This window comes from Lipomyces chichibuensis, assembly GCF_038497645.1.
Source record: "Lipomyces chichibuensis strain CBS 12929 unplaced genomic scaffold V1513scaffold_6, whole genome shotgun sequence".
NCBI classification, from domain to species: Eukaryota; Fungi; Ascomycota; class Lipomycetes; order Lipomycetales; family Lipomycetaceae; genus Lipomyces; species Lipomyces chichibuensis.
Genome location: NW_027117458.1, coordinates 566,038 through 579,259, shown reverse-complemented (window position 1 = coordinate 579,259; position 13,222 = coordinate 566,038). Strand labels below are relative to the sequence as shown.

The window sequence follows — 13,222 nt, the reverse complement described above, 5'->3', positions numbered from 1 at the left end:
TTGTATCATTTTGTATCTATGCTTTATTTAGTTTTGTATATGGTCCTGCATTATCTGATGATATCGTATCTAGAACAAGAGATCAAAATAGAAAAAACTATCCAAAAGTTTCTACATGATGTTGTCAGAGCACCAATATATTTTAGCCTACGCTCATGTCGAACACGATAATAAACAAGACAACGTAGATAACTTTGTGCTCATCATAGAATATTTCCACTTAAACATTAAAACGAACAAACAAAACAAAACCCGTATCCAGAAAATTTGATACAAGACGACCTAACCGGACTTGTGAATACAAATACAAAGCCTTACACCGGATGAAGCTACCAAAAATACCATATTGACCTGACCTTCATGTCTTATATCGCACACGGCTTCTCAGAAGAGCAATAAACTGCATCGTAATTACACGCGCTTTCCATTCGCAGTCGCGGCAGGTGGTGGTGACGTTGGCGGAGGATAGTCGTGCATTTCGTACGCCTCGCCAGATCGATCAAAGTTCGGACCGCTGGTTGGGTATCCCGGCTGTGTCACGCCTGGTTGCTGTTGATAATTCGCGTTATAAGTGTATGCTGGTGGCGCAGCGGATCCTTGCTGAGGATATGTGCCCGCATAGTAAGCTCCCGGACCGGTATTCTGAGGTTGTACTGGAGCAGTTGGTACATTGTGCCCGTTGTAGCCGCCACCGTAACCCATCCAATGAGTTCCGTACGCCGGAGGCAGGCTAGTCATCCTACATTAATATATAATCCCACATAGCGAAAACTTCCAATAGCAAACATACCCGGCCTTAGATCTCCGTCGATTTCGCATACAGCTATATTATCGGGTCGCATTAGTGTCAGTGGTTCAAACAAGTTGGGTACAAGGACTACGTACATAAACAACCAAAACAATAATAGCCCAGCAACAATAATAACACCTAGTAGTATCCATCGACCCCTATTCCGTTAGTAATCGTATTGAAAAAAAAAGGGACCGCCGAGATCAAAAGGATTTGCCTGAAATCTTGAAGCTTCACGAGATACGTACCAATAATACCTATTTCAAGCGTTAGCATGTCTAACCTGTTTCATAAACAAACGCCCTAGATAGCATACCAACCTGAACAGGTTCCATAATATGAACAGCCTGTGAAAGAACGTTAGGGTTGATAAATCGCTAGTATCTTGGCGACGCATTCGCCTCCCAACATAACGCACCATAATAGTATTGTCGTTTATCTAATAAAGAACGAGCTTCCAGTGCGGTAGGTGCCATGGTTTGCGGATGATGTGTTTGCACGTGTACGTTGAGCAAGTAATGACAATGAGATCGTGAAGGCAGAGAAATAGAAGAAGGAAACAGTTATTTGACGCGCCGAAGAGTTTGGAGATCCACGCAGCTTATGATGATGTCCGACGCCCGACACTAACTGGTAGGTGTAAGTGTAAGCTCAGCGGAATATGGTCTTTATCCCGGTATGTTTGGGAACAATATCCTTTATCGAGCGATATACTCAGCCAGACACAAAAATAATGGGCTTCCGGTCTCTTTGTTACAGATGGCACAGCCGCAATGATCGTCTCACCACGAAAGCACAGCCTTCTGAGGCCGGCACGTGACTCAAACTATCATATGAATGGTTGGCGGTGCAGAGGCGTAGGCAAGGCTGTGCAGACTAGAAATGACATCATTCTCACCTTGTGATAATCAAGTGTCTGCCTCTTGCTGCTTCAGGAACTACATTTAGCATACGAAATATATAATTGTTAGCTCTTTGTCTATTTATCTATGAAGTATGAGGCGTATAAGTCTCGAGTGGGCATAAACACGGTCTGCATACGGTGCAAAGGCAGGACATTTCTCTTGGTTGTCAACATACTGTGTAAGCTTTTGAAATTAGCTCAAACGAATACAGCGTTGCATTGTTCAGGTCTTCGTTATGAAGTTCAAGGTTCCTGTGCGAAAAGTAGCATATTACCAAATCCAACCCCATATTTCTGCCATTTAAAGCCAAGTTGCAGATATTTGTACCTAAATATAGAATAGGTCTGAGCCGCTACGATATAATAGGACTCCAAGACTTGGATATCAAGACTTGCTCACTCCGTGTTGCCAAGCAAGAGTAGTCCTTATGAAAAATGGTGTCTTTACTGCATAAGGTGTGAGTCTCCGTGATAGATTACTATCAGTATCGGAGGCTTCGGAATCCACGAATAAGACTGCGTCGAGAGAATGTGGCGTGACATAATATAGTAGTGGATGAGAATAATGTCCCAATGGAACGACTCGGACTCTATCTTCCGAAGTAAATCCTAAGGCTTGTAGCATTGCGGCGTGCCAGTTCTAGGCAGCTGGATGTATCGACTAGCAAAGTCAGTTGAAATATATTACGCTGAGTACCGATAGTCTAATGCAGTGTTGGACAACGAATTCGCAAGATAACTGGTTCATGCCCTTAGATCTTGTCTCCTATGTTATCAGATCGTCCTGGCCTTATCACTGTGGGTAAGGGGACGAACCCAGAAATCAGCCAATCAGTGCACTCAGGGTCTGGAACGTGGCCATCGCAGCGACAACTCTAATTCTAGTCTGTTCCTCTTTGTGGTGCCATATTTGCGAAAATCTACTCTACAGCCTGTCAAATAGTAACTTAGCATCTCCAAGAGAAGGATATAATTTCAGCAGAATTAGTGGTGTTATTTCTGGTGGGGTTTTATTGTGTATGGACTGTACCATTAAGGTGGCGTGTCAGTCCCCGAAGTGCGATAAGATTGGGGGAGGCGGTCTCCCATAATTGGCTTAGATCAGTCCACCGCCAGCCAGCCTTCTGTCCATTTCCGCGAACGACTGCGCATATAGTACAAATAATATCGACTTGGCCAAAATTGCGGCATAATTTTCTTATAAAAAATTGGCCGCGAAGACAGGAGAAATATGAGTGAAAGGAAGGAGGTTGTGATAATTGGGGGCGGAATCTTCGGAGTTAATTTGATTGCGAAGTTCTGTAATGCATTTTCTTCCACGACGGCAAACATGCATATTACGCTTATTGAGGCCCGTGAAGACTTTGTTTATTCTCCTCTGAATGTTCGCAATTGTATCGAGGATGTCAGCGACGTGTTTATCAAGCCGTACGACAGGTTATTCTTGAAGAAACCGAAATTGGGCAGAGTAATATGTGGCTTGGCTGTTGGAGTTAATCAGGAACAAAAAATTGTCTTATTACAGAACGGAACAGAAGTTAAATATGATATTCTGGTATGTTCACTTGCGTCAGATCTTCGGAGCGATGTTAATTGATGTAGGTGCTCGCCACTGGCTCATCGTTTGCAGATCCTAACAACTTGCCACGCTCCAACCATTCGGACGTGTTAACTTATTTTGCCGAAAAGCGTGAGCTCATTGAAAATTCATACAATATTGTCCTTATTGGAGGAGGTGCCACGGGTGCTGAACTAGCCGCAGAAATTGCAGACAGATACAGAAGCAAAAAGAAAGTTACTCTGATTCATTCCAGGGAATTGCCTTTGACCGAAGTCTACTCGGAGACTCTTCGCCAGAAAGTTTTGACTTACCTGCTACAGTCCCGAGTCACAGTGTACTTGAAGGCCCGGGGAACAGACAACAAAGATGGTACAGTCACTATGGTCAAAGCTGGTCGCGGCAAAGAGAAGCCGACTACTGAAGTTTTGAAGGCCGACCTTGTCTTCCATACTATGGCACATAGGCCAGCGACTGATGGGTTTCCTGAATCTTGGAAGGACGATCGGGGTCATGTTCGTGTTAAGGATACTCTACAGCTTGTCGATGACGATTCAATCTTCGCTATTGGTGACCTTAATGACGTCAAGGAAGTCAAGACTGCCGGCAAATTACATTATTCGCTGCCCGTGGTGTACAGTAATATTCTCTCTCTCGTCAACGGCAAGAAGCCTAGCAAAGTTTATACTCCTCCTGCCGAATCCATCACTCTTACCATGGGCAAGTACCGAGCGACTGGTCAAGTTGCGCTTCCACTGATAGGGCCCGTGGTCATGCCTTCGTGGTTGCTTACTAGTTTACAAGGAAAGCATATTAATGCTGAAAGAGCTGTCGGTTCTGTCGGATATTGAAAGTGCATTTGGTCAAAGGAATCTATGGTCTATACTTACTATTTTTGATGAATCATTTGTGCTGGGCCGGCTGAAATATTGCTATTATATTTAATATTTGTTGGCTAATTACTCCTTCGCGGTTTTTGTCATTGTCAGCCTTCGATTTATTGTTAGTAATATATAGAATTACACAATCCTGACATCAGGGCGAACATTCATTCGCAACAGAGTTAGATGGGTAACCCTCTCTTCATTTCTGACTCCCAATTGAATGAACTGAAATATTTAAGGCCTATCAACGGCATTATAACTTGTTTTTGTGCACAATATTGTTGGTTTATACAGGATTTACATAATGCGCCATGTACTTGACACCCAGCCAGTAGTGACGTTGGGGAAACGATAAGATGAAAGGATTTGGCAAGCGCTGATTCGGGTCTTTATAAATCTACCTGTCTATTTCTTCCTCAGCTTATAGTACTGATAAAAGTTGGTCACGCACTCACCGAGGCGTTGTGCTGCGCAACAGATACTAGAGAGCTCGGTTTAATCTAGACGGAGAGCTGCGAGTTGACAGAACTAATGCCCAACATCCGCCGTCAACTTCAGAAATCGCATGTTGTATTTAATATCGTCCAGTATAATTTTGTGCAGTTGTTTCGGGTTTAAGACGTTGCTGGCCGCAATCGGCGGATGATTCGGAGTTTTCCACGCCTAAAACCCACCATCGGAAGGTTGGAGTCTTTTAACGTTCGTTACGTAAGGCCCTCACGAAGTTTTTGTGTACAACACAAACCACCCTGTGGCCGTCCAACTCAACAGTCACCTATTACATTTCCAAGATCATCTTGATTATATAGGAACGTCGCACTCTTTAGGTCGCACACTAGTCATCTAGCGCCTTAGTTTTTATAAGTTACCCCAGAACGGTCGAATCATCAAGAATGTCATCCGCTGTCTCCACGTCATCTCATACTTCACATGCCGTTCTCGCCCTTTACCGATCCCTCCTACGGACCTCACGGAGGTTTGAGGGTTATAACTTTCGCGAATATGCTGCTCGGCGGACGCGGGACGGATTCCGCATTCATAAGGATGAGACAGATCCGCGCATGATAGAGATACTATTAAGACAAGGCGAGGAGCAGCTAGCCGTTCTTCGACGCCAGACGGCTATAAGTCAAATGTACAAATTCGACAAGGTTGTAGTTGACACTGCTCCTAAGAAACATGTTGTTCGCTCATGAGCTATTAGTAAGGAACAGTAATATGTGGAAGGCAATGGGCGGGTTGAGGTAGAGTGGTGTCAGACATTGCGTAACACGCATCGGTCATTCATAAATAGAAGGAATTTTGGGAGTCTAGTTGGTTGCTTTATCCTGCTTAAATGTAATTGGTGTTGAACGCCTTTTCGGATCGGTGTTGCCTTGTATATACATAATGTATCCGATATTTTGTACAGTTGGTCATTATAATACTCATCTTCGCTCGATAATCTCATTTCATCATGCGTGCACATTTATACATGGACGTATAAAGATATGCAAATGAATGAAGTTTGCACACTCGTTACTTTCGATATGTGCGTCCCTCCATTACGACGTAAAAATGAATAGGAATGTCAGATTGCTACTCTGAGTTAAAGCAAAAATTACTGCTGGTGTCTACGTTATCAATATCACTGAATACTATGTTAATTTGTGATACTTTCAATTGTCAACTGCAGTCGCTATGCAAATAGGGCCAGATTGGCTGTCATTAGGTCATTCTCACCTAATTATTTACTACCTACAACAGGGCAATACTACTATCGTGATATCGCACCACGAAGGTAATAGTAGACCCCGCTGACATAATCGTACAACACCCTCCACCGTTTCTCTTACTGTTGGTATCAAATATTACCTAAATGAACAGCAAAGTATGTGACGAAACACAATTGTCGGTGACAAGTGTATTTAATATGATACAATATGAAGTAATGATTGCCCGCTGTGCTTTTTATAAGACAAACCCTTTTGCGCTACTACTTCTTATCTTCAGATACCCAGCCCACGTCCTCTAACAAGAATATTTTTATTAACTTAGATGTTTGATGGATATAGCATGATTCGGACGCTAGCGCCGAAGGTCTTTGGCGGAAGGTTCGATCGGAATTTAGCCCTGACAACACCTGAGTTCCCGTGAGAGCGGGTGATTTTGCTATACACGCAATTAGCTGTCATCCTCTGTATACCAAAGTTAACGGTTCCATTTTCCATACCCCCATATAACTCTGATTTTGGATCCCTTGATCTCCTTCTTGGCTCTGTAGACATAAGCGACACGCTTGCCGAAGTAAAACTGAGCATCCTTAGGGGAAGAAACGCCCTCTATGACATTAACCAGTCAGCGACAAATCCTTAAATCTAAATAGACATATCGATGTAGTTACGCGACCTACCGATTTGAATCAAGGAGACGCCGGGATTGGTGTTTCTCTTGCCCCGCTGGTGAGCAAGGTGTTTGCCCTTGACATAGACTATCAACATAGTAAGTAAACAGAATCCTTTAGCAGTCGTAACTTCCAAGCAGTTTGTATACATACGTCTGTGAGTTCCGGCCATTTCGAATGATAATGTGATTGTCCAAGTATTGGGACGTCGATTTGGTCGCGGTATGGAGAAAGGAATCCTTCGTTTAACTCTCGATGCCACAGTTCCTCAAAGTAGCATAGATTGAATTGTTGTGTGGATGTGCCGCGCTATGGATGTGCAATTATCAAACTCCCACTATAGCGCATAAGAAGCGTGACTGTTGTCGGGTTGTGCCCTATAATTAAATACCCTAGCTTCTCGTCGAAGATTTTCACTAGGGTTTCGGGGAGACCCCCTGAACCAGGCCGAGTACTTAAGGGGACCTTCCGCCCTTCGCTTTCGAATTTTTTTTTCTTTTCTTTGACGACGTACTTCAGTAAGAATCCCCCCTAATAGTTTATAATCAGTTGTTTATTTGACGGATGCTAACTCCCTCTGCAGTAGGATCATTTCTATAGGACACGTCTTTCTTTGAATTTTTCAAAGAAGCCACTGAATCCAACTTGGTTGATGAGTTACGCACCTTCATGCCCTAGAGTGAGGCTTTTTTTCTCCTACAATGCGCTCTGGTCTTCTGGATGGTAGTTCATTATGAGCTACTGTTTGGATACTTGTTGTCGCTGGGTCCTATTGTGCATTTTGCAGATTTTCTGCAGATGTAGATGGATTTTCGATGATCTCTACCCTTGATGTCTATGTCTCTCCGGAGAAAAGACCTTGGGCGGGCATGAATGGTAGTCTGACAAGTTCATGATTCATTTATTTTGTTTGGTTAGGAGTATTTGTGGATAGTGTGTCGTTTGATACTGGTTCACGTTGTACATGTTATTGAATATATAGCTGATCTGTTTCATTTCTAAATAAATATGCTTTATACGATTTATCTACTCACTTTTCAAATTCCCGCTCTCTAAACTTATTGGCAGGTGTTCTTTTTTTTCTCTTTTGGCATTATTAAGGTTTGAGGATTTTGATGCCGGCATTCATAAATATTAAGGGTCTTGTGTTGTACAATGATGTGCATTCATTTCATTATCTACAGGTAACTAGTTGGTTCCAGTTATCATACATACATCTATCGTATCTATATTCATCAATCATAACCCGTCCCATACCAGTTTTTGAAGTACAGCTACTGTATTCTTATTCCCACCACGTTTACTTGACATTTCTTTCAAAAAACCAAGGTATTTCAACTCACTTATTGCCCTATAAAATAATGCAAGAGTCTGCGATTCTGAAAAACTCGATGGTGAAGGAGTCAACCTGCTTGAATAATCGACGCCCTCGTCTTCGTTCGTTGCCGGCAACGAGTCATTGTCCAACGTTTCGGTATCACACTTATCTGCAAAAAATTGATGAAAAGCCGTCCAATAGTCGTATATATTAATCAGTGTGCCTGATTCCCTATACAACGCGTGTGCCACAGAAAGAAACGGCTTCTCAAATCTTGCAGCCTCCGATGGCTGGCAGAGGTAGTAAGCGGGTTGCATTAGCGCTTTCTCTATCGTCGCTCTGTATCTAGGTGCAAATGCGTTCTCACACAACGAAACGGAATCGAAAACAAATAGCTCGTGAAACACGATATCTGTGTATGAGTTCAAATTCGCGCTAATGCAAAGTTAACAGTGGAAGTCGAAGCATTGCAAAACCGTTGACATACTCAAGAAATTCCTGCATCGCCTTTGATATATTGGAGATAAGTTTCAAATGACTAGCCTTGCCGTTCATTGAGCCGATATTCCAACTGTCCCTCATCTTCCGAATAACAGAATTCTTGTCAAATCCTTGGTCAATAAGTCTCGCGAGATTGTCGACTGTTGCTGCACTCATCTTGGTCATGAACATGACAAGCTCGCGCACAATCGGACTGCCTCTGAGTGTCCCGTTAATTGCATCTGCATATAGTTCCGCTCGAGTGCGTTTGACAGTTGTGCTACTATATGTACTACTCGCATCCTGCAGAACGTCCAGTAACTTTAGAGCCTCACTCTGCCTTGATACGAACTTGTGAAACTCCTTTTGACAGGAGCCAACGAATGCCAATACTGCGGTCGAATCTGTGAGCAACCCACGAATGTGCTCGGTGTCGCATTCTTCCTTCGACGTCCAATCAGTGACATAAGATTGAAAGGACGGAATCGTACGGAGGGCGATGATGTGGTCCTCCGAATTTACGACGGACTTCGGTGGTGCAAGAATTATGCTCAGGGGATTGGCGAAGAAGTGTGTCATATAGGCATACTAGTCCAATGATTAGTGCGCGCTCTCCTCTGCCAGTGGTTTCATGATGCTTGCCTGAATGGCTGACGTGAAGGTTTCAAGATTTTTTGTGTGATTGTTGTATCTTTTCAGCAAGCTGCGGAATAAGCCGGGACCCAGTAACAGTTGCGTACTGCTAGACAGTAAAATCTGGAACATTAGCGGCATGCTGCACCCTCTAACCGAAAGAGTTTCCATACCTCGTCCAGAAGCCGTGTCAGGCTATCGTCAGTACGCAGAACGTCGAACGATTCGAAGTCAATCATCCTCATTGTTCGTTTCGGAATCTTGGTGCTAAAGATAGGCAGGGTTGTTGCGATGCCTAGGAGAAGTACAAACGGGAGACGATCTCTGTAGACACTTCAGCGCATGTTAGTTCTGAGGGACTGATAGCTGACCAGATCGCTACTTACCACAGCATCCGTATAACCTCCGGCAGTAGATCACCGTCAGACCCGTCCGCATCTTGAATGATAACCACAATCTTCTCTACACGTCCCTGTTTCACGAACCAGTCGACTAGTAGATCCAAGTCATAGCTGAGGCGCCTGTCATTCTGATCGCCTTCAGGAACGGTGGTCATCCTGGCAGTTATTTCGTCCTCATCATCCGCTTTCCGTTGTCCAACTAATTGGCTGATAATCTTTCGCAGAGCCTCCCTTAAGGTTGAAGCATCCCGTAGTGTTACGACAACTGTTACGATTTTTTGTGCTTCCCTTTGCTCGATATACTTGCTCATATTTGTGAACAGACGCATATGACTGGAGATATTTGCACCCGCAAGCACGAGTCCGACGGGCAACAGAGTATAAGCATCGTGGTGATAGTCCTGGGTCGACGTCACGTATTTCCATACCCGATGCAAGGTCGATTCATCCGCGTCATTCAAAAGACTCTCAAGTTTTGTCTGTATATTTGTAATTGTTTTCGTGTAAAGCGACCACCGATCCTCAACATAATCGTCTGTTTCTGGGATTGACTGATCCAGCCTAATAAACGGATGACTTCTTTTTGCCTTCTTTCTCGCATTTCCACTTTGCTTAATTACGTAGCACGTCTAAGAGCCGATTAACAATGTGAATCATTATGGTCGTAGTCAGGAAGTAATACCTTGTGCACATCTCTGTCAGAGATTAATTCACAACCTTCTATCAACTCGCCATCTCCCGACGACATTTGATCCGCTAAGACTCCAGATACAACCTTCCTCTTCGTCGGAGTCTCAAATACCGATGTCGGCATTGAGATCTTATGTCGGCTTAATTGTACGAAATTAATGTCGCGTTAGCGTCATTGTGCTGATTTTCCCTTTTAGCTCATTTTCATTTGGCGAATCCAGGGGGAGGTTGTGGCGCGGCGACAGATAGGCACCGCCACTCATGCCACCACGACTTCGTCGAGAACTTGTCAGTACTAATCAGGCAATACCGTCATTGTCTCAAGATCATTTGATATCCAAATCCTTCAGGCCACCATAATGCTAGCGACGAATAAGACTACCATTGTGGAGATGGTCGGAATTTGGCGACAATCTGTCACCCTGTGCTCACGACTATCGGGCAGGTCGTTTTCCCGCATGTCGACTAAAGATGCTATGCGAAATGCGTACCGATCAAGGAGAGTTTTGTTCAGTCCCCAGAGTAGACCGTTTTCCACGACTCTGCCTATGTTTAATGAGAGGAAGCCAGAGGAAAAAAAAGTGGAGGAGGATCTTGATGCGTTAGTTACAGGCAAGAAGCGGCCGATGGCTGACCCGGAGCTCATTGAAGAAGAATCGGTGGTTTTCAAAGTTGCAAAGCCAAAACGAAGAAATCCGCTGGGGGTAAATATATTCCGTTATTTATGTTACTAGATTTGTTTTTTAACATAATGTGGCTCTAGTTTTTCAATGTCGCTGGCATGCTAATTTTTGCGGGTGGCCTAGCCATGTTGATCAACTACAAGCGTCGTGTGCAGCGAGCGGTGGACGCACACAAAGAGGAACGAGAGAGCGAGTCATTTGGCAAGGCTTTAATAGGAGGTCCGTTTCAGCTCATAGACCAAAATGGTGGTATCTTCACGCAAGAAAATCTCAAGGGGAAATTTAGTTTGGTAGAGTCCTAATCAGTGATCCAATGTCGGCCATTTTATTAATTTACAACATGCAGATCTACTTTGGTTTCACACTATGTCCAGATATCTGCCCGGAAGAGCTCGACAAAATGGCTATAATTGTAAAGAGTGCGTGCAATTCAAATTGCTCTATATCGCAAGTTTACTAACTCACGAAAAGATCTGAAGAAGCAAGGGATTGATGTCCAGCCAATTTTTATCAGTTGTGATCCGATTCGGGATACTCCTCCAGTCGTGAAAAAGTATCTGGAGGACTTTGACATTGAAGGCATTGTCGGTCTGACGGGATCCTACAGCGATGTTGAGGCCTGCTGCAAAGCTTACCGCGTATATTTCTCCACTCCACCTGATGTTACAGCTGAAGACGACTATATCGTGGATCATTCGATTTTCTTCTATCTTATGGGTAAGATAATGTGTTGATTCGTTTTGTTTCGCAATTTCTAATTGTTTTAATCCAGATCCTGAGGGTGAATTTGTGAATGTCTTTGGCCGTCGATATGACGCACAGGGAGCAAGCGAAGAAATCGCCAAGAAAATCAAGAAATGGGTTCCCGCTAAAGACCGTCGAGAGTCCTCGTTCCAGAAACCAAGTTTTTGGAAATTTTGGGAGTAAACGTATTCCGATGTAATGTAAATACTCTTTGTTGTTACCAACGAAAGAACGAATGACTCATTCCCACATTGTAATTTATGCTCCGCTGTACTGTACATAATCAACTTTTCAATTATCACTTATAACCAACTGCCTCTCTTGTAACTATCCAAAATTAGGGCAAACCTATGCATGCAGAAATCGCTATAATACATTTCCCTTTCGTTGATTACAAAAACGGACCGTATGACCATATTGAGTCATATTCAGACACTTCGGCCGAAGTCTCGTCATCGGCAGTTGCGCCTAATATAGCTCTGTATGTCATTCCGTGATCGATGGTCTCGATTTTTCGGTCATATATAAGCACGTCCAGTAACGCTTTAATATCAGACTGTGCCAACTCAACTGTAGTGATGCCGGATGTGTGAACAAACTCATGAATTTGAGTTATTGATGGATACGCACTGTAGTTAGCAGGATATGATAACTGATCATAGACTATTTCTTCTTTTTTCTCATTCTTGGTGGACTTGCGATTCGTCTTCTTATTTTTAGGTGCAGGAACGAGAGCCTTATCGTCTTCAGTTGGGATAGATTCGGACATTACATAACGAAAGACGATTGAAAGTAGACTCGAGATGAATTCTGTATCAAGTTCTGAGTCTGTAAACCATGGTCCGCCAGTAACGTCTATTGACGGTTGTAAAGAGGCCAGCATATAAATTTTCCTTGTCGGATACTATATCGAATTAGGCTCTAAATCATGTAAATTGGCCTAACGATACACACCTTTACTGACTTGATATTCTTTATATACCGTTTGCTTTCCAAACTCTTTAAACATCGTTGTACGACAGACTGATGTAGATTAGTTTTGGCCTTGATAGTCTTCGTCCATATTCCTTCATAAATTGTTACAACGCTGCTTCATATGCCCAAACCTAGTTTTGCGTATCGTACCTTCTGTTCCCGATGATTCGATATATGAGTATACCATAGCCTCGTCTTTTGTCATAGCTTGTATTCTGCTCTCATTTAGCATATGACTAACACATGATAATGCCATGCACACATACTTTTCAGCATCCTCTTTCTTTATAGCCTGATAACACAGCTCATCACCTTGCTGTAACATTTTGACAAGACCCTAAAACAATAGTCAGCATATCCGGCCCTGCCCGTCGCATGAACAATTCGTATTCACCATGTTCATATTCTCTTGGATCAACCCCATTAATCTCAGCGGATCTGAGATTCCCACCAATTCCGTCAACTCAGTCTGCGTATATATATGTCCTTCCGGCATTGAATTCATCATTTTATTGTACATTGTCTGGGCAGGTTGTGACAAGTTCTCGAGCAAATGCATCGAGCCAGACGACGAGGCAGATGACGCTGGCGGTGACAGAGGCATCGTGTACGGCTGTGACGCCGCTCTGGTAGAGCTGTTAGCTTTAGATGCTTTCACTGATGGCATGATGCTATATCCTTTCGATCATTGAGACTGTCGATGTACGATTTGCAGTTGGCAAAATCTCGTGATCTTAGGCAGTCGATTCGATTGTGCACACTGGGACTTCGATAGATGT

The 13,222-nt window shown here is 43.4% G+C and overlaps 7 protein-coding genes across 7 annotated transcripts; 3 read left to right on the top strand and 4 right to left on the bottom strand.

Moving 5' to 3' along the window:
- Window positions 1–22: 22 nt before the first annotated feature.
- V1513DRAFT_440271 (uncharacterized protein) lies at window positions 23–1,547 on the bottom strand. Its single transcript, XM_066897333.1, has 6 exons — window positions 1,209–1,547; window positions 1,103–1,137; window positions 1,043–1,046; window positions 886–949; window positions 791–823; window positions 23–730 (listed from the first exon to the last, which is right to left on the bottom strand). The coding sequence occupies exons 1-6, from the start codon at window positions 1,264–1,266 to the stop codon at window positions 412–414; spliced, it is 513 nt and encodes a 170-aa protein (XP_066755194.1). The 5' UTR covers window positions 1,267–1,547; the 3' UTR covers window positions 23–411.
- A 1,075-nt stretch (window positions 1,548–2,622) lies between these two features.
- Window positions 2,623–4,566, top strand: V1513DRAFT_280187 (uncharacterized protein). Its single transcript, XM_066894577.1, has 2 exons — window positions 2,623–3,249; window positions 3,297–4,566. The coding sequence occupies exons 1-2, from the start codon at window positions 2,926–2,928 to the stop codon at window positions 4,101–4,103; spliced, it is 1,131 nt and encodes a 376-aa protein (XP_066755193.1). The 5' UTR covers window positions 2,623–2,925; the 3' UTR covers window positions 4,104–4,566.
- Window positions 4,567–4,795: 229 nt separating this feature from the next.
- On the top strand, window positions 4,796–5,580 carry V1513DRAFT_440267 (complex 1 protein-domain-containing protein). The gene has a single exon (XM_066897332.1). The coding sequence runs from the start codon at window positions 5,030–5,032 to the stop codon at window positions 5,330–5,332; it is 303 nt and encodes a 100-aa protein (XP_066755192.1). The 5' UTR covers window positions 4,796–5,029; the 3' UTR covers window positions 5,333–5,580.
- A 426-nt stretch (window positions 5,581–6,006) lies between these two features.
- V1513DRAFT_463060 (60S ribosomal protein eL33) lies at window positions 6,007–6,889 on the bottom strand. The gene is made up of 4 exons (XM_066899959.1): window positions 6,673–6,889; window positions 6,529–6,606; window positions 6,349–6,457; window positions 6,007–6,287 (listed from the first exon to the last, which is right to left on the bottom strand). Exons 1-4 carry the CDS (start codon window positions 6,689–6,691, stop codon window positions 6,170–6,172), a joined length of 324 nt encoding a protein of 107 aa, XP_066755191.1. The 5' UTR covers window positions 6,692–6,889; the 3' UTR covers window positions 6,007–6,169.
- A 777-nt stretch (window positions 6,890–7,666) lies between these two features.
- V1513DRAFT_463059 (origin recognition complex subunit 3 N-terminus-domain-containing protein) lies at window positions 7,667–10,356 on the bottom strand. The gene is made up of 6 exons (XM_066899958.1): window positions 10,034–10,356; window positions 9,337–9,980; window positions 9,124–9,283; window positions 8,960–9,073; window positions 8,325–8,905; window positions 7,667–8,272 (listed from the first exon to the last, which is right to left on the bottom strand). The coding sequence occupies exons 1-6, from the start codon at window positions 10,163–10,165 to the stop codon at window positions 7,759–7,761; spliced, it is 2,145 nt and encodes a 714-aa protein (XP_066755190.1). The 5' UTR covers window positions 10,166–10,356; the 3' UTR covers window positions 7,667–7,758.
- Window positions 10,265–11,811, top strand: V1513DRAFT_440255 (SCO1/SenC-domain-containing protein). Its single transcript, XM_066897331.1, has 5 exons — window positions 10,265–10,745; window positions 10,805–11,014; window positions 11,071–11,143; window positions 11,196–11,441; window positions 11,497–11,811. Exons 1-5 carry the CDS (start codon window positions 10,401–10,403, stop codon window positions 11,649–11,651), a joined length of 1,029 nt encoding a protein of 342 aa, XP_066755189.1. The 5' UTR covers window positions 10,265–10,400; the 3' UTR covers window positions 11,652–11,811.
- Window positions 11,812–11,859: 48 nt separating this feature from the next.
- On the bottom strand, window positions 11,860–13,002 carry V1513DRAFT_457337 (uncharacterized protein; the record flags this gene model as incomplete). The annotated part of the gene is made up of 5 exons (XM_066899617.1): window positions 11,860–12,372; window positions 12,423–12,535; window positions 12,594–12,658; window positions 12,710–12,780; window positions 12,838–13,002. The coding sequence occupies 5 exons, from the start codon at window positions 13,000–13,002 to the stop codon at window positions 11,860–11,862; spliced, it is 927 nt and encodes a 308-aa protein (XP_066755188.1).
- Window positions 13,003–13,222: the final 220 nt, after the last annotated feature.

Excerpts from the sequence above, each read along its gene's own strand:
- V1513DRAFT_440271 (XM_066897333.1), bottom strand. The coding sequence starts at position 1,266 with ATGGCACCTACCGCACTGGAAGCTCGTTCTTTATTAGATAAACGACAA. Across the intron at positions 824-885 it reads TTATTGTTTTGGTTGTTTAT|CTGTATGCGAAATCGACGGA; the intron begins GTACGTAGTCCT and ends CCGATAATATAG. Across the intron at positions 731-790 it reads CGACGGAGATCTAAGGCCGG|CCTGCCTCCGGCGTACGGAA; the intron begins GTATGTTTGCTA and ends TAGGATGACTAG.
- V1513DRAFT_280187 (XM_066894577.1), top strand. The coding sequence starts at position 2,926 with ATGAGTGAAAGGAAGGAGGTTGTGATAATTGGGGGCGGAATCTTCGGA. Across the intron at positions 3,250-3,296 it reads AAGTTAAATATGATATTCTG|GTGCTCGCCACTGGCTCATC; the intron begins GTATGTTCACTT and ends TAATTGATGTAG.
- V1513DRAFT_440267 (XM_066897332.1), top strand. The coding sequence starts at position 5,030 with ATGTCATCCGCTGTCTCCACGTCATCTCATACTTCACATGCCGTTCTC.
- V1513DRAFT_463060 (XM_066899959.1), bottom strand. Across the intron at positions 6,458-6,528 it reads CGTCTCCTTGATTCAAATCG|AGGGCGTTTCTTCCCCTAAG; the intron begins GTAGGTCGCGTA and ends TTAATGTCATAG. Across the intron at positions 6,288-6,348 it reads AAAATCAGAGTTATATGGGG|CAAAATCACCCGCTCTCACG; the intron begins GTATGGAAAATG and ends TTGCGTGTATAG.
- V1513DRAFT_463059 (XM_066899958.1), bottom strand. The coding sequence starts at position 10,165 with ATGCCGACATCGGTATTTGAGACTCCGACGAAGAGGAAGGTTGTATCT. Across the intron at positions 9,284-9,336 it reads GAGGTTATACGGATGCTGTG|TGTCTACAGAGATCGTCTCC; the intron begins GTAAGTAGCGAT and ends CATGCGCTGAAG. Across the intron at positions 8,906-8,959 it reads CCTTCACGTCAGCCATTCAG|TATGCCTATATGACACACTT; the intron begins GCAAGCATCATG and ends TCATTGGACTAG.
- V1513DRAFT_440255 (XM_066897331.1), top strand. The coding sequence starts at position 10,401 with ATGCTAGCGACGAATAAGACTACCATTGTGGAGATGGTCGGAATTTGG. Across the intron at positions 10,746-10,804 it reads AACGAAGAAATCCGCTGGGG|TTTTTCAATGTCGCTGGCAT; the intron begins GTAAATATATTC and ends ATGTGGCTCTAG. Across the intron at positions 11,144-11,195 it reads AATGGCTATAATTGTAAAGA|ATCTGAAGAAGCAAGGGATT; the intron begins GTGCGTGCAATT and ends ACTCACGAAAAG.